Genomic DNA, 20000 nt, shown 5'->3' with positions numbered 1-20000 from the left:
GTAATCTTCATTTAGGTGTCAAGTTTGTCTTAGATGTCCACCTGAAGGACAGATTAGAACAATTTTGCTGAATTGAGTGACGTATGAAGCACAGCTCACACAGAAGTTTCTATGAACCAAACAGCGTTCTTTTGGTACGCATGCCAGTTTTTTGTGCCAACATGAACCTGTGTGTAATCTGAATGGGAAGCTTCTTTTGGGCCTCCATCTAAACTCATAATTGAATGGATTTCTGTTGAAAGTACTGGAGAAACTTTAAGAGACAAAGTAAATGCAATTTTTCTTTAAGAGTTCTAAATGAATTTGTATGTTAATGATCAGGGGTGCGTTTCCCAAACAACGTCGTAACTCGTGGCTGAACTATCATGATGCATTGTTTGGGAAAAGAACTATGTTCTGACGAGTGTTACCCAAAACCTGAAGTTTCTCTGTCGCAGGTCCATTGTTTGAACAACGTTAGTTAGAACGTAAAACGGCCATAATGATGCTCTAAATAGGGTGGTATAAACTTCTTTAGAGAAGAACCTCATCATTTCTTTGTGCAAATTATATTATTTGTTAATATTGCAAACAATATTAGTTTTTGTAAAAACATGCACTCGTTTTTCATATTCATTGAAATATATCTAAATGGCAGATATAGGGTCTGTTTCCTAAACAAATATTATTGAGAACATTACATATTCTATTCTAAAACATAAAATCACTTACAAAAGCTAACACTATTCTAATATCATATATAAATCATATAAATAAATAAATTAATTAATAATGAGGCTATTCATTAAGAAATTATTTGTTTTATTTATTATTGATTAGGAAATGAAAAAAAACATACTTTAATGATAATGTTAATAATATTAATAATAATAATGATGATTTTAATGAATTATTTTATTATTATTATTATTTTGATTATTATTAAGGATATTGTTTTTTTTTGTTTTTTTTTTATTACTTTTACAATTTGACACATGCAAACCACTGCAGAAATGTCCTAACCAACAGGTCATGTTAAATACAGTAGAGATGCTTAATAAATAAACTATTATAAAGTAAAAGCATTAACGTATGCTATTTTTTGTTTCTGTTTTCACAAGCTTTGGAGACGTAACATAAATTCCACTTTTAAATAATAGGTCACAAATAACTTTCGTCATGAGCCATGGCTGTGTTCAAAATATAGCAATGTTTTCAAAGTGCACTGCAAAGGGAGCACAATTGTAAACATGAAATCACTAAAACTGAACTGGAAAAAAAACTTTAAAAGCAAATTACACCTACGAGTGATGACTTTAATGCTTTTTAAAAAAAAATATTCCAAGTTTAAATGTTAGAATGTTCTAAATGAATAGGGTATGGGGGGAAACGAAAACACGCCAGAACAGTTTCATCAGACGAGGATGACATGTGTTTGACTTGGGTATCATGCAAATCTGAGCACATCTGAAGACATCATTGCCACTAAAAATAGTGTGTAGAAAAAAAAAAATATCCTAATACATTCAAGCTAATTTCAGAATTAAGCACAAAATTAATCATAAAATTTTGAATTAATCATTCATTTATTTTATTTTCGGCTTAGTCCCTTTAATAATCTGGGGTCACCACAGCGGAATGAACCACCAAATTATCCAGCATATGTTTTACGCAGCGGATGCCCTTCCAGCCGCAACCCATCACTGGGAAACATCCACACACACACTCATTCACACACATTCACAACGGAAACAATAAAGCCTACCCAATTCACCTATAGCACATGTCTTTAGACTGTGGGGGAAACCGGAGCACCTGGAGGATACCCACATGAACATGCAAACTCCACACAGAAACGCCAACTGACCCAGCTGAGGCTCGAACCAGCAACCTCTTTGCTGTGAGGTGAATGTGCTACCTACTGCGTCAAGGCGTCACCCAAATTTTAAATAAAAAAAAAAACATACAGTGGCATTTTCTTGGAAAAGATACCTCCATTAAAAAAAAAACATGCAATGTGTATTTGTATATTTAGAGAATATTTAGGGTTAGTTAAATGTTATTAGAGTACACTGTAAAAAAACTGTAGTTTTACGATTTTACCCTAGCTGTGGTGCCAGAAAAAAAACTTAAAATAATGGCAATTAATTTACAGAAATTTACTTTAAAAAAACAGAGGTTGAATTACAGAAACTTACCAGAAATTTAAATGTCAGGAAATTTCTGTAACTTAATGTCATTTTACAGTTAATTTCTGTTATTTCACAGCCATTATTTAACGTTTTTTTCCCCCATACCCCAGCTGCCAGAAATAAATTGTAAAATTGCAGAATTTTTTACAGTGTAACACTGGGAGTGACAGAGACAACTGAGTTAGGATACACGTGCAGGTTTATTGGAGTAGTCAGGCAAGCAAAGGTCAACACAGGTGCAAACATATGTATAAAGGCAGTCCAGAATCGTAGTATAAACACAGGCGAGAGGTCGTAAAGCAGGCGGCAAATGGAGACAAAAAGGCAAGCAAGGCTAGGGTCAAGACGTAGGAAACCAAGACTAAGATAACCCGTTGTTATGTCACTATACACATGAACAAGACTCGGCAAAGAAAGTGAGTGTGTGTGCTGCTTAAATATTGTGTGTAATCAGTCTTTGACAATCCTCAGGTGGTGCGAGTGTAATCAGTCAGAATGAGGAAGCGTGTGTGAGTGTGTGTGGGCGGGGTGCATGTATGAAAATGTAGTCCAGAAATGGCGGAATTGTAGTCCATAAGTTGTTGTGAGTGAGACCCAGCGACCATATATTTCCCAGAGGTGGGTTGCGGCAGGAAGGGCATCCGCTGTGTAAAAGCTTGCTGGATAAGTTGGCGGTTCATTCCGCTGTGGCGACCCCAGATTAATAAAAGGACTAAGCCGACAAGAAAATGAATGAATGAATATATATATATATATTTTTTTTTTTTTTTTTTTTACATTATTGAAGCCATATCAGTAACTATTAATATTTATAATTTAGAACTTATTGATCAGCAAATGTCTCCATGTGCTGTGTTACATTTGTAATTTGTCTTTACATTTAGATGTAAATGAAATTTTTCAGACCACTAATTTCTCATTAGCATAACACACGTTAATAAGAGGTCTCATATGTGACTTTTCTTTCCAATGGACAGAAGAAGCGATGCTCTCTACAGCTCATGGTTAAGCTGTTGATGATGATTTTAGTGTAGTCTTTGGCTCACCTTAAATGAACATAGCTTAATACACGTTCATGTAGTGTCAGAGGTGGCCTCAACCCATATGATGAATCTGCTGATGTTGTGTTATGGGTGTATGTGTGTGTGTGCCAGGTCAGGTCAAAGGGGTAGTGTAGGACTGTGGCGTAAAGCCAGTCTGACTGTGTTGTGATTTACCCAGAGCTGGCCAGCGGGCATCTCCTGCCTGTGGGTACAGCATCACGCTGCTCGAGGGCAAGCTGGCCCTTTAAATGTCATAGAGATGAGTCCAGGACGAACAAACTGTGGCCAGACTGCCCTGAAAACTCATGGATTTGGTGTATGTGTGTGTGTTTGTGTTATTCTCTGTACAGCTCATTGGGATTTAAAGAGAGAAAGTTGTTACACAGTATTTTGTAATATTAATAAGTAACAATGTATATCCAAACATGAATGCTTGTGGTCACTGACACTTGATTGTTTCACTTGTATTTCTGAGTGATTCATGAGTTATTCAAAATAGTGATACATAATAGTGTATACAGCTAAAGTCAGAATGATTAGCCTCCTTTGAATTTTGTTTTCTTTTTTAAAATATTTCCCAAATGATTATTAACAGAGCAAGGCAATTTTCACAGTATGTCTGATAATGTTTTGTCCTCTGGAGAAAATCTTATTTGTTTTATTTTGGCTAGAATAAAAGCAGTTTTGGATTTTTTAAAAGCCATTTTAGGTGAAATTATTAGCCCCTTTAAGCTATATATTTTTTCGATATAGTCCACAGAACAAACCATCGTTATACAATGATTGCCTAATTACTCTAACCTGCCTAGTTACTCTAATTAACCTAGTTAAGCCTTTAAATGTCATTTTAAGCTGTATGGAAGTGTCTTGAAAATTACCTAGTCAAATATGATTTACTGTCATCATGGCAAATATTAAATAAATCAGTTATTAGAAATAAGTTATTATAACTATCATGTTTAGAAATGTGTTGAAAACAATCTTCTCTCCGTTAAACAGAAATTGGGGAAAAATAAACAAGGAGGCTAATAATTCAGGGAAGCTAATAATTCTGACTTCAACTGCACATAATAGGTAAGAATTGATTCACTAATTAAGTCATTAAATTATTCAACAGATTCGTTGAAAACACTGATTTATTCTGAAAAAAAAAGTTGACTCTGTGATTGAATTATTGAATCATTTCATACAAACTGACAGGTAAAAAAACTGATTCAGGAATGAATTTGAATGAGTTGAGAGTCTGCTTAAGTCACTGAATAGTTCCTTCAGAAATTAAAAAGTCGATTGTCTTCAGTGAGTTATTGAATCATTCACGGAGTCACCTGATAATTTAGCCTATTTATTAAACATTAATTCAATATAAAAATGATTAATTATCTGGTAAAGCGAATAATTTACCAGATTTATTCAAAACCCTGATTTATTCAGAAAAAAAAATTGTGAATCCCTGAATCATTCATTGAACTGATTCATTAAAAAAATGATTCAGGAAGAAAGATGTTGGTAGTCTTTAATTAAATAATTGAATAATTAAAAACTTATAAATAATCAAAACTGATTATCTTTGGTTTACAGAAGAAACCATTGTTTTATTGTTATTACTCATTTTTATATACTGTCACTTTCTTTATTTTTTATTCTGAATCTGAACAATTATATTGTCTTTAACTGTATTTATGTACAGTAGTCAGATATTCGTTTGGTTGCATTGTTAATTCCTCTGGTTTATTGAATAGATCAATTAATTCAACTGATTCATTTAAAAATGATGGTTTATTTAAGAATAAATAACTCGACTATCCTTTATACCCAAGATATTAAGTCAATCATTCAATTGATTCATTCAAAAGTACTGATTTATTCAGAAGCAAAACAATATAAAAGTGAACCATGAATCAGTATTTTTTTCTGGTTTAATAGATCACTGTAGGGCTGGGAAATATGGCCAAAAAATCATATCTCGGTATTATTAGGAGGAATGGCGGTATACACTATATATCCAGTATTTCCATAAGTGGTTACTTGAGAGTTGAAGTTTTAATAAAACTTCATTAAACAAGTTTTGAGCAAAATATAATTAAAACACAAGGGTTTCTCTCCCTGTTATTATCACCATTATGATTATCATTCTTATATTGTTATTTATTAATAGAGTAGCTAACGGCGAGATATTAAAATAGAAAAAGAAATGTTTGGTAGACAAATGCATGTTTTTTATTTTACTTTTTAAAAAATTTTAATCGTTTAAGCCACCAACCGTTTGTACACTAGGCACACACAAATCAAATCACATCCTCCAGTTAAGGGGCTAAAATACATAAATCAATTAAACAGAATAAATGAATAAATACATTGAATAGAATTTAATCGAAATTGAAGTCAATATGTAACAACAGACCAAAAGGCAGAGCTAAATGTGTTATAACGTAAATGGAAAGAAGAGACTGTCATGTAATAAATACTGAAATTATAAACAGTGAATTTGAGGTGGTTTCACTTTCATAATGCGTTATAAATTCATCCCATTTTGGCGTTTTTAGTTTTTTTAAACACATTTAGGTGCTGCTTGTTAATTTGAAAAGGCTTCTATGTTCATTCTTGCTGTCAATTGTGGAAGAAATAATCAATGAAAGGTTTCTAATAGTAATTTCTAATAGTAATTTTTAATGAACATGTACGCGACGGAGAGTCAGATTTGTCTGGGGAGTCAGATTTTGATACAACTCTGGCACTGCAGTGGAGTGGAGCTCGAGTGCTACCTGGAGTGGTCTGTTTCGCGCAGAACCCTAGATCACAGATTGCTTTTTTTAAGAATAAGCTTCTTGACTACCTTTATGCCTGAGGCATTACATCAATCATTAAATTGATTCATTCAAAAGCACTGATTTGTTCAGAAGCAAAACAAGATAAGAGTGAACCATTGAATCAGTATCACTTGTGTATTTAAGACTGAGCACATGGCTTATGAGTAGGCCATTGAATTAATCAACAAATTAATTCAAAATGTTTCTATATTTAGAAACAAAACAAGCAGGCGGTCATCATTTATTATTCTATATATATATATATATATATATATATATATATATATATATATATATATATATATATATATATATATATATATATATATATATATATATATATATATATATATATATATAACCTGCTGTCTATTATTATTAATGTTAGTTACCAAATCATTCATCTGATTTATTCAAAATACTGAATCATTAGAGAATGAATTGACTCTCGTAGTCATTACAATTTTTTAATCAACAATTTTTTCCAAAATGCTGATTTATGTAAAAAAAAAAAAAAAAAGAAATTGACTTTGTGAAATAATGATTCAGGATTGAATCAGCCACGAGTCTTAAAGTCACAGTATCATTTAAAAACTGATTCATTTAGAAATAAAATAAGTTGATAGTCTTCAGCGAGCTATTAAATAATTTATTCATCATATTTTTAAAAATCTAAATGTACATTTATTACAAAATGGAGATGATGACCTTTCTAATGAATAGGTCAATGAATGATTCAGTAAGTTAATAATTATCCACTGACTTAAATAAGTTAATTAGTAACACTGCTTTGAATTCATTTGAAACATTTTTATTTTTTTGAAAGTAACTGCTAACATTATGTCTCTGTAATCTGTTATAATTTACATGTTAACATTTAATTTAAACTATAAACTGGATTGAAGCATATTAAAAACACACTCCTAAATTGGCTAAAAAATCTAAACATTGAGTTCTGTTGAACCAACTGACCAATTTTAATGCTCAAATTACAATAAAAAACACTTTCGGTTCTCTGTAAATTAAATTTATCATTTTGAATTTGATTAGATTTTTTTTGTATGCGTGTGACCACACAGCAGCCATCCAGATAAGCAACTGTATAGTAACATGTCAAAAAGAAGTGACACATTCACATAATTGTAGTTCACATCAACATAAATACATCTGTTTCTTGTGTTGTGTTTCAGCTCTTCTCTTAGGGGTCTCGGACTGACATAGCCTCGGCCAATCACTGCCTGAGTTAGAGGTGGCGGCCCATCGGGGTCGTGATGGCGGCCATGCCGTTCGTCAGCGAGGGCAAGTGTGTGTCCGTCGAGTGGGACTTTCTTCAGGGGCTTCTCGCCAAACCACCCACCTTACCCTGGTAAATAAAAAACATTTGAATATTTTTTTTTTTTGAGGCTGTTTACCTTTTTAATACCTAAATACAAATCAAAAGTGTACTTTTTCACATTTACTCACTCAAGATCTGTGCCTTAGTTTTTTTTTTTTTTTTTTTTTGAGGTTTTTATTACAGAAATCTTTTACAATTTCTACTCTAGAATTAAAGTTATTTTATAAACTGGGGGCTCGTCCGGGATGTGAACCTGGAACATTCTTTAAACTCTTGCTTGGGATGCAAGAAGTCCCAGTTTCAAATCCCAGACGAGCCCCCAAATGTTACAATTACTCTGAATCTAGCTATTGCAGAAAATTGTACAAATATTTGTGGCTGGGTCAGGAGTAAAAGCCTCCAAAAATCAACCCCCAAATTTAATGTAATTTTAACTAGTAAAATTATGTACAAATAAAAATACTTTATAAACTGGGGGCTTGTCCAGGGTGTGAACCTGGAACATTTATATTTTTTGAAAAAATAATTAGATTTTGAATTATTTCAAGGGTTTGAATTCTTGCTTCAGGTGCAAAAAATCCCTGTTCAAATCCCGGACGAGCCCCCAATTGTCACAACTACTATAAATCTAGGGATGGGAGTCAGGAGCTAAAACCTCCAAAAATCAACCTCGGGATTTAAAGTAATTGTAATAAGTACAATTATATACATTTTCCCCCAATATCTGCACTTTTACTTGAGTCTTTGAAGACTTTTTATGCCCCTGCACTAAGATAACAACTCGATTTTTCCTGCAAGCTTTGGTTTTCGTCAGGGCTCTGTGTAAGCCTATGGTTTGGATCCATTAGCGGCAGATTAAGTAAGTTTTAGTAGAATTATTAATGTCTGCTCAGCTGTGGAGGATATAAAACTAAGCAGAATCAATGGCACTGTATTGATTGAAGCCTCCAGGGTCGTCTCAGTACAACCATGAGATGTTCGTGGAGACTTTTTTCTTTACTTGGTACGGTGCTGTTTACACACTGAGGATCTCACAGGAGCAAAACACTGATACACTGATTTACTGTGACTCATACATTATAGAAATGTAGACCAGGGGTTCCCAGATATTTTGTTCTGATGATTTAACCCTTAATTGTAAAATTTCTAGACCTCAGATTTAAACTGAATGTGTTAGTTATTCTATAACATATTCACATACTGGAGGCAGTGTTTTTGTGATTATTATTACAATAGATGAACAGTTTTTTTTTTTTAATATCTTGTTTTGTATTTGCTGTTTTCACATTAATTTTAATTACAGCTTTACAATTTAGAGCTTAGTTACATTTTCATTAGGTTTTACTGAGCTTTTGGTCATACTTTATATTAAGTGGCCTTAACTAATATGTACTTACACAGGAATTAATAGTTTGCACTTGTTGTATAAAGTCATGTATTTACTGTGTACTTATGCTTGATTAAATACATTTATGTAATTACATCTGTAATTACCCTTTGTAATAACATTTGTAAATACACTGTTGATTATCCCTTACACCTTCATCCACCCTTAAACGTACCCATACCACCAAACCTGTCCATAACCCAACCTCTATCCCAACTCAAAAGCACCACAAGTGTTCTCAAATACATTATAACACAGTAAGTACATTGTTTTTATTTTTTTGATGTAAGTACATAGTAGTTAAGGACACCTAATATAAAGTGGGACCGAGCTTTTTATTTATTTTTTATTACAGTATTTTATTAAAGCATTTTTTAATTTAAGTATTTTTAAGTATTTTAGTTAAATTAAATTAAAAATAAATTAGATTGATTTTCTGTAAAATAGCTTAAATATACTTTATATATGGTAAATAATTTTTGGTTTTACTGCATTAGTTCATTGTAAGTGCAATAGTTTTACTGCATTAGATCATTTCACTGCATTAGTTCATTGTAAGTTCAATTTCACTATACAAATAAAGGTCTGATTTGAAAAACCTATCTGGTTCACTGGCAATAAATGGAGTAATTTAAGTAAATGAAGAAATATTCTTTGTTAGTGTTTTATTTTGACTTTGTAACAAAGATATTGAGTTAATATTGAAAAAATGGTTTGATATTTGCATGTTCATAGTATACTCGTAATATAAAATATATATATTTGTGTTCCTATATTACTTTTATATATGGACTACTGTTAAAATGTCTTAAACCTGTGTGTTATTTTTTACGAGGCTACTTTTTAAATACTTCAATACAATTTAAAGGTTTATTATATATATATATATATATATATATATATATATATATATATATATATATATATATATATATATATATATATATATGTGTGTGTGTGTGTGTGTGTGTGTGTGTGTGTGTGTGTGTGTGTGTGTGTGTTTTGTATGTTTTGTCCCATGATTGTTTTTTTTTCCAGCAAAAAGCCCCAGTTGTTAGAATTAGTTGCTATATATTTTTGAAGTTTATATTATAGACATATTTTACAATTTTCTACAACGCTTAGATTTAAGGTAATTATATAAACTGGGGGCTCGTCCGGGAGGAGAACCTGAAACATACTTGTTTTTTTTAAAGAAAAATTTGACTTTTAATTATTTTAGGAATTTGAACTCTTGCCTTGGGGTGCATTAAGTCCCAGTTTCAAATCCCGGACGAGCCCCCAAATGATGCAATTACTCTAAATCTTGGAATTGGAGAATCTGACTGGGTCAGAAATGAAAACCTCCATAAATCAACCCTTAGATTTTATTTTACATTGGCTACAACTTATGATTATTAGCTTTAGGTTAATATTATTAACTCACAACTGCCTTTTAGTTCATCTTAAAAAGACTAACACAAACACACACATATAAAGGTCATAAACTATCGTTAAACCACTGAAGCACAAAGCTTTGCTGATTTACACACTCTGTCTGTTAAAGTGCAACACAGTTCTGTCTAAACAAATAAATTAGTCCCTTTTCAATTTAGGGGGAACTGACTCTTTTGTGCATGCTTTTTGGCAGTTCCCTTTCATTCCATGGGTCCCCCTCTTCACACACACACACACACACACACACATTTTCTGTGTGCCGTCCCTCCCTCCTGTGCATCTGCAGGATGAATGAGAATCAATGTCACCGACACAGAAAGAGAGCGAGAAAGAGAGAGAGGAGCGTTCGGCTCCGTCTTCCAGCGCAGTCACAAATTGTAGAGCGCCCGTGACAACATAATTCCTCCACTCAGGCCCCATTGAGAGCGAGTCGATATCCAATCACAGCGACTGCTACCTGGACCGGCCTTCGCCACCAGCCCTCCCTCCATTGATCCCTCAATCAGGACCGGGACTCACCACCCAGGAGGGAGCCTGGGAACCAAACGCAGCCATTGGACTTGGGCTAGATTCTGGTGCTGGATTCATCAGCCCCCCTGCTGGCCACGCTGAAGCTGATCAGAGGTCAGACATCACAGATGCCTGGAAAACCGCTGATGGAGTCGGAAAAGATCCAGACAAACACCTTGTCTCTTAATGTCGATCTCCAGTGAGGGTTATGCGGCAAAACAGCAAAAAAAAAACTTTAAAATTCAGCTATGCGTTCTATAAAACATGGTACGATAGTGGATGATTAACTTGTGTTCCCATATTTTGTTCATGAAAATGATCATTTCAAATTTCAACTTGAATTTCTAGACTACTTTTTAATGATGTTCCCATGACTTCTGGATTCATGCTTTAGTAACTTTTTTCATTTTGACACAAGCTCATTCAGATCTTGCTGCATCCAATCAACAACTGAACTCAATGTCAATGAGTACATTTACAAGGGCACCAAAAATCTCATTTTAAAAATACAATGAAGACAATACTCTGATTAAGAGTCTACCATGTTGTTATTATTCTAGTCCCAATAGTAAAAATAAATAACTTTTTTATATTATATGGAAAATTCTTTAGCCACAAACAGTTTTTTTTAATATTCTTCCTCATTTTCCCATTTTTTTAATTGAAATTGATTCCTTGCTTAAAGCTTTACGTTTATCGGACAACAAATTCTGCAAGTTAATAAAAACTTATGAAAATATCATACTTCCAGTAAGTTAGTCTTTAATGCATTCTGTGTTTTTTATTTAATTTAATTTTGTACTTCCCCTTTCTTTTTTTTTTGTTCTCTTTTTTCTCTTCTTATTACTTATTGTTACTTATTGTTCTTATCACTTTGTAACTGCATGTACAGGGTGGGCCATTTATATGGATACACCTTAATAAACTTATTGAGAATTTATTGACAAGAAAAAAACAGCGGTGTGCTTGGTTTTAATGTAACTTTATTCTTTCATGAGTTATTTACAAGCCCCCTCACATATATTAATGTGCCACAAACAGGACGTAAATATTACCTACCATTCCCATTTTATTAAGGTGTATCCATATAAATGACTCACCCTGTAGTTGTGTTCCAATCTCCTACAGATTACTTCCTCATTTATATTGTACATTTCTTCTTTTCTAAATAAAAGTAAATTAAAAAAAAGTCTACCATGTAAATAGCGATTTTTGATAAATTAAGATCATAACCGACCTAAGTGAAGTTTCACAAACTAAAGCTGCAGTCACACTGGGCTTTTCTCCCCATAGACTTCTATTCATACACACATGAATGCGTCAGACTGGAAATGCAGGGTCATGCATCAAGTTTCGCAGGTTGCTGAGGTGCAAAGTTCAAGCTTGGTAAACTTTGACCTGCGTGAGACCAATCGAGGATCAAAACATGACATCTCTGGACAGAAATTTAAAACATGGAGCAATCCCTCGCTTTTTTAAATGTTTAATAATCTTATTTAATCCAACCCCTTTTCGCAGCGCTGCATGACAGAATATCGCAAGCTCAAACTCTAGTGTGACTGCAGCTTAATTTCGAGAGGAGCATGTGATATGACTGACTACAGCTGATCCTTATCGCTAATCATTAGCTAGCCTATCAGATCATTCCAAAACTACTATAAATATCCTACCTAAACTTCATAATATATCTTTATTTTTGGATTCCCCCTGGGGATCTCCCGGGACAGCATGCCAAACCTGCTATCATAATTGAGCATAATCAAAGTGTGAACTCTTGAAACAGAAATCGGATTAAGACATGCCAATATTAGTCGCATAATTAAAGTGCGGTACAGACATGTAAATACCGCAATCAAAGTACCGTCATGTAGGATTTTCGCTTTTTGCAACACATTGACTAAACTGAGTTAATCTTAAACTCTGAAAACTGAACTACACTGTTTCAATTTACTATGATCTTCTATGTGAAGCTGTTTTGACACAATCTAAATTGTAAAAGTGCTACGCAAATAAGGATGAAATGAATTAAATTGCTGATTGCTGCTGATTATCATTTGTTTGAATCTGGGAGTCTCTATGCATTTGCGGGAGACACCCGGAACTTCTGGGCACTACGGGTGTCAAAATTGTTTCTTTGGTGCACCGCAATGCAGATAGGAACAATTCAATATTGGTTCAGTAATAGATCATAACCAGTTATTAGATACTGAGGTCATTTATCTCCTATGTGCGATGTCGCAGTAGAATACTATAGCGAAGGAGGCGAGTAAATAAAACACTCGGTCACACTTTACAATAAAGTTCATTAGTTAATGTTAATTAATGCTTTTACTAACATGAACAAACAATGAACAATACATCTACCACTGTATTTGTTCATGTTAGTTAACGTTAGTTAATGCAAATACAGTAGTTCATTGTTAGTTCATGTTAACTCATAGTGCATTAACTAATATTAACAAGCATGGACTTGTTATGACTTGGATGGTAATAATGCATTAGTAAATGTTCAATTATGATTAATAAATGCTGTACATGTGTTCTTCATGATTAGTTCATGTTAGTAAATGCATTAACCTTATTGTAAAGTGTTACCAAACAGTCCTACTACTTAAAATAAGACAATTATGCACAGTTTAACTGCTTGCGAGTTTGCTGGAAAGTCTTTCACTGACACTGAAGAAGGCACAGCACACGAGCCGCTATTTCACTTCTACACTCTCTGAAATAAAGGTATGCAAGCTGTCATTGGGGTGGTACCTTTTCAGAAGGTACATGTTTGTACATAAAGGGTTCTTATTGGTACCTCAAAAGTATTAGTACTTAGAAAATTTTAAAGGAACACTTCTTAGCTCACTTTTTAGCTATTAATATGTACTCTTGAGGTATTAATATGGAGCTTTTAGATGCAAATTTGTACATTTTGAAAAGGTAACATCTGAGTGACAGCTCGCGTGTCTTTGTTTCTGAGAGTGTTGGGAGAAATGCTGTAAATCAGTCTCTCTCTCTCTCTCCGTTTCTCACTTTGGAAATTTGACCCACTAGCATGTTCGTGAGGTAACTTTTCCTCTCCTCTGGGTTGTTAAAGCGATACTTGTGAAACTAGACGCGAGCGTACCTGTGGTGTGAGTTCACCATTGTGTCTAGTATTGATTACCTGTGATAACCGCGAATTATGCGCACATAAACTGTAACTTTCATTTATAAAGCCAATTGCAGCCCTTTCTGTTGATCGGGGTCTTAGTGTAAAGCCTGATTTATACTTCTGTGTCAAGTGACCGGCGTAACCCACGGCGCATGCAACACACGTGGCTGTGCATTTATACTCCTGCGCGCTGTCTCTGTCGGTCTGCATTAACACTTCCGAAACGCTAGTTGGCAGTGAGGTGTAAATGTTCCTCTGTGTCGAGTTTCTTTGCTGCTTTTTTGCTTTTCCTGAACACTTCCGGGATGTACAAGTGGCTCAAACTCGCTTATTTTGAGGCAGGAACCGGCGGACATGCAGCAACTTTAACTATGAGGTAAACACAAAACAAAAATTTCCATCCGGAGCTCCTTCACGGGACTCCACACTTGTAAACAATCGCTCGCACCATTCGCGCGGCTCTCGGTCCCGCCCAGACTCGTCAGCGCTACCAAGCCGACCAATCACAGAGCTTACGCTGAGTGTCGTTGCGACGTGTAGTTACATTTTTTGAGAGGTGCACGTCAGTGACGGCCACGGCGAAGGGCTATGCGTCAGCGCCGTAGCATACGCCGGCGTTTGACGCAGAAGTATAAATCAGCCTTAAGACCTCGCTTGACAGTGCTCAAAAAGCAAGCGGGGTAATATTTACATTTTTGTTTTGTTTGATACATTAAAAAAGAGTGTTTTCTTTGAGCAGGTCAAATTAAAGGTTCAGTTCATATATCTGACTGTTTGCAATAAAGGAAAAAATGTATTACAAATAATATATAAATATAAATATATTTATACATGTTATCAAAAAATTTTTTTCTTGTGTTGTGAAGAAAAATCGAATTACTTATGGAAAGCATCATCGATGCACTGTGATGCACCGAGATATTGAATTGAACCGAACCAATAGCATGATAATCGTAACGAACCGAACCGCAAGACTAGTGTAGGTTCACATGCATACTGGGTACCAAAAATATCCTCAGAACACATCTGAAGTGTGTCTTAAGTGGGTTAGTTGTAATGTTACGAAGCTATGAGAATGCTTTTGTGCACACAAAAAAAAATTATTAATTCCTTTTCTTTTCGGCTTAGTCCCTTTATTAATCAGGGGTTGCCACAGCGGAATGAACCGGCCAACTTATCTAGCATATGTTTTATGCAGCAGATGCACTTCCAGCTGCAACCCATACATCCACTCACATACAGTACACTACGGTCAATTTTAGCATACACAGTTCACCTATGCCATGTCTTTTAAACTGTAGGAGACACCGGAGCACCCGGAGGAAACCCACACGATCACGGGAGAACATGCAAACTCCACACAGAAATGCCTGTCCCAACCGAGGCACGGACGAGCAAACCTACTTGCTGTTAGGCGAACGTGCTACCCACTGTGCCACTGTTTCGCCACAAATAAATTTATTCACAATTTTTTTCTCTTCAATGTCAGTTCAGGGTGCATTTTCACAAGAGCGCAATGAACTAATGCATGCATAAAAAGTTTAAATAAAGCACAGACTCATCCATGGAACATGTCAATATGCAATTTAACATAATCCATATGTTTGTGTGGCATTAAATACATTTGTGGTCAACTGGAGATAATGAATCTGGTTAGATTTCAGATATGAGATTCTTACTCATCTCTGTTCACATCAACAACCAAACTGCATAGTTTTTGTAACAAACAGTAACTCCTCATTAAGCAGCGCTAGCTCTCCTTGACCCACCTGTACATTACCATTGTCTAATCTCTCTTCCTTTAATTAATGATCATTAATTAAACAGCCTCCCTTGTCTGATTTCCCCCAGCTTGCAGAACTTGAGGAAGGAGAAGTCCCGCAATGCAGCTCGTTCTCGGCGAGGCAAAGAGAACTTTGAGTTCTTCGAGCTGGCCAAGATGCTCCCCCTCCCTGGGGCAATAACCAGCCAGCTGGACAAGGCCTCCATAATCCGCCTCACCATCAGCTACCTGCACATGAGACACTTCGCCAGCCAGGGAGACCCGCCCTGGAGCCCCCTAATGGAAGGAGAGAACAACTGCAGCAAGGGTGAGACTTAACACAGAGAGAAGTCGATTTTACTAAGTGCAACATGTCCCTGAATCCCCTTTGTAGATCCTGGAGCAACATCCAATAAACAAGTCAGATTTGTGGGACAAATTTACAGCTGATGCTTAATTTAGATCAGTTGTGTCAAGCTCAGCCCTGCATAGTTTAGTTCCAATCCTGCTTAAACACCCTAACCTGGAGGTTTAAAATAAGCCTGGAGTACTAAATTAGCTTGATCAAATGTGCAGACCTGTGCCCTCCAGAAACTAAGTTGTGTGATGTAGACTTAGGCTGCGTTCAAAATTGCCTCCTACTCAGTGGGTTCTGCATTTCAATTTTACTTGATGGTTGGGAAATACATCCTATACAGTATGAATTACAGCAGGAATAAAACACGGAGGTACTACATCTGCCATTTTATCATGATTACGTGACCTACCCGTAGCATGTATCAAATTCGCATTTCAAAATTAGCGCACGATATAGTATGGAGGTACGCGATTGTGGACGCAGCCTTACAGAACAGGGTTTGGTGCTTCTACATCATTGTTGTTCAACTTGCCTCCGATTTTATGAATAATTTAGAGTAAGTATTTAGGTGTAGGGATTATATTTGGATTTGGGGGGTTTTCACACAGCAGTGTTCTGGAATCAACAAAATATTAAACTCTATACACTCAATACACGTACTGTACAGGACATGTATGACTGGAGTTACATACTATACTACCTTTTGTATGATAGACAAAAACTGCACTAAATTGAAAATAAAACCATATATTTAATATGCAGAGATATTCAACATTATATAGGGTTCAAAGTAGGTCTTAAAAGGTCTTTAAAAGGTCTGTATCCTTCAGGAAATGTTCATTGCCACATTTCATTCATTCATTTTCTTTTTAGCTTACTCCATTTATTAATCTGGGGTTGAAGCAGTGGAATGAACCACAAACTTATCCAGCATATGTTTTACGCAGCAGATACCCTTCCAGCTGCAACCCATCACTGGGAAACCTCCATACACACTCACACACTACAAACAAGTTTCAGTTTATCCAATTTTAGGTCAGTCTTTGGACTGTGGGGGAAAATGGAGCACCTGGGGGAAACCCACACGAACACAGGGAGAACATGCAAACTCCATACAGAAATGCCAACTGACCCAGCCGAGGCTCGAACCAGCGACCTTCTTGTTGTGAGGCGACATCGCTACCTACTGCACCACCGTTGCCTAATCATTGCCACACTTAAGTGATCAAATCATATTATTGTACTTTTTGTATTTTCTATCTAGTTTAAGTAATGATTGATTTTTGCAATTCTGACACTGAAATTTGGAATTTCAGAACTCTAAATCATTTAATGATTTAAATTACCAAAAAATTTAAAATTCTGTGAAATGAAAAAATATTGCAAAAACAGACTTAAATTTATTTCATTATATATTTTTTTATCAAACAGTTTTATTTAATTACATTTTTTTCAAATAATTTTTTTTTATTGTGTGGTTAATTAATTAATTACATTTTTTTGTGTGTGGTTTTTGCAACCCTGCAACCAAACTTTAGGACATTCAAATTTAAAAAGAAATTCTAGAAATAACATATGAATTGACAATTAAATAACGCATTAATTAAAAAAAAAAACATATAACATCACAAATACATGGTTAGCACTGTTACCTCACAGCATGAAGGTCGCTAGTTCGAGTCCTGGCTGGGCCAGTTGGCTGGGCCTGTGTGGAGCTTGCATGTTCTCCTTGTGTTGGCGTGGGTTTCCTCCGGGTGCTCCAAAGACATGAAGGTGAATTGAATAAACTAAGCTATCTATAGTGTAAATGAGTGTGTATGGGTGTTTCCCAGTACTGGGTTGCAGCTGGATGAGCATAAAACATAAGCTGGAATAGTTGGCGGTTCATTCTGCTGTGTCGACCTCGGAAATAGAGACTAAGCTGAAATAAAATAAATTATTTAATGAATGAATAAATCGAATGCGTGTGCCCACAACTAATCTGTCATTTATTGAGCAGTTTGTTAAACATTATGAAAATAATTATAAAATGATACATTAATTAAAGAAAAAATATTTGTAGTTCTTTTATTTCAGTATTACTACCTAAAAACATTTTCACGTCCATAACGCACTGGCCTAATTGTCAACATTCATCCAAGGCAGATTTATCCAAGGTTCTCATCCACAGCACCAATCCTGACGTTGATTTGTATTTGAGGTGCCATTAACAGAGGAGATGGCTTTGAGTGAACCGCAGCGAAAGTCAATTCTAACACGACAGTGGCGTCCTGTCGATGAATACAAATGCGTTATTAATTTAAATTATGAATTTAAATGGAATAGGCTATTATTGTCTTATAGGTCGCTCGTGTGCGTCGCTTGGGATACTCTCACATCGAAAATTGCCAGCGAAGAGAGAGCGAATGCTTACGCACACGTACACACACACATAGAGACAGAAAAGTAATTGAGATTGCGCCACAGGAGTAATCACTCGCAGTCATGCGGAGTTAAACACGGCTCATCTGAAATAATGCATTTGCTAGTTCACTAGTTGCAGCATACAGACTGTATACAGGAGCAAAATACACGGTAAAAACCCTCATCACGGTACATATTCCTTTCATATGCTTCTTTTCAGAATGAGGGGGGGCTCTGCCATTTGAGTTTAATTCGAGAGCAGGGTCATTTGGCTTCTCAAAAAAACGCTCCGTCATTCATTACGTCCTCTGATTGGTTCATCTCAATTGTGAAGTGAACAATAGATCTAACAGCCAATTAGCCGCTGTCTGTGTGGAAGCGAAGGGGGACGAACAAAAGAGCCTGAGTCCTCGCTCAAGCTTGTTAACAAGTGGCCAGACCGAGGAAGTGTGTTTCTGAGAGATGGTCCTTTTGTAGGAAGCCTGCGAGCCTCATTATACCTGCCGCATCAAAGCCATTCAGTCCTGTTCAAATACCTGGGCGAATGTCTCTTTTCCTGCTCGCTGTTTTTATCTCTTCTTTTTGTGTGTGTGTGTGAGTGTGTGTGTTTCAAAGCCTGGTGAGGTGCCTTGTTTTGCTGTCCGCTGGGATTTCAGTCAGTGGAGCTGTTTAGACATGTGGCAGCACCAGCTTCCATCTAAATGTAGTCACTTGCACTTTGTTCACGTTTAAATGTGCATGATTTAAGGATGAAGAATTGCATATTGGTGTCTGCATCTATATAGCACTGAAAGCATTTAAAAGTCTATGTGAAATGTTAGTAGCTGAGACTTTTATTTCAGTATGTTGATGCACTTTTAACTGAAGTGGAATATTGAGTAGGGGGCGGGGCTTTCTTTTTGTGCATCATACACTCATAGCAAACTAGTGGTAAGAGGGGCGCGGTTAAGAATATTGTGGCGGAAGTAGCTGAAAGTGACTCTAAACGCAGAAGCAAATAGTCAGACGTTGATTGAAGATTACAAAAATTAAAATAAAGTGATTGATTAATTTGCATAGATTATTGTTCACCTAAAGAATAAATACTTTCATTCATTAAGTTTCCTTTGGCTTAGTTACTTTATTCATCAGGGGTCGCCATAGCAGAATGAACTGCCAACTTGTCCAACCTTCTAGCTGCAACTCAGTACTGGGAAACATCCACTACGGCCAATAATGTTTATTCAATTCACCTATAGTGCATGTTTTTGGACCGTGGGGAAACCAGAGCACCTGGAGGAAACCCAACACCAACACAGAGAGAACATACCAACTCCACACAGAAATACCAACCGGCGGGACTCAAATCAGCAACCTTCTTGCTGTAAGGTGACAGTGCTAACCACTGAGCCACTGTGTCGCCCCCAGAATACCAACGTGAGCTAGCAGAATAAACATTGTAAATTTTGATTTAAAGATAAAGCATGCATAGAAGGCTTATTAAAGTATCTTTGTTATGTTTTAGATACATTTTTGGAAAATAAATAAAAGAAAAAAGTCAAAGTCAAAATATTCCATTTTTATTAATTGTGAAAAAATAAATATATATATATATATATATATATATATATATATATATATATATATATATATATATATATA

The 20000-nt window shown here is 35.4% G+C and overlaps 1 protein-coding gene across 4 annotated transcripts in view; it reads left to right on the top strand.

Moving 5' to 3' along the window:
• The window catches only part of npas1 (neuronal PAS domain protein 1), a 92326-nt gene that overhangs the window by 16465 nt on the left and 55861 nt on the right, over positions 1–20000 (top strand). For all 4 annotated transcript variants that reach the window (XM_087283071.1, XM_087283070.1, XM_087283072.1 and 1 more), the window contains exons 2-3: positions 7212–7387; positions 15688–15926. In XM_087283071.1, coding sequence (XP_087139197.1) covers positions 7293–7387; positions 15688–15926 — 334 coding nt within the window. In that variant the 5' untranslated portion in view covers positions 7212–7292. The remainder of the gene's footprint in view (positions 1–7211; positions 7388–15687; positions 15927–20000) is intronic.

Source organism: Danio rerio, chromosome 15, assembly GCF_052040795.2.
Source record: "Danio rerio strain M-AB ecotype USA chromosome 15, GRCz13ab, whole genome shotgun sequence".
In the NCBI taxonomy this organism is placed as follows: Eukaryota; Metazoa; Chordata; class Actinopteri; order Cypriniformes; family Danionidae; genus Danio; species Danio rerio.
This window is presented reverse-complemented; position numbering and strand designations above follow the sequence as displayed.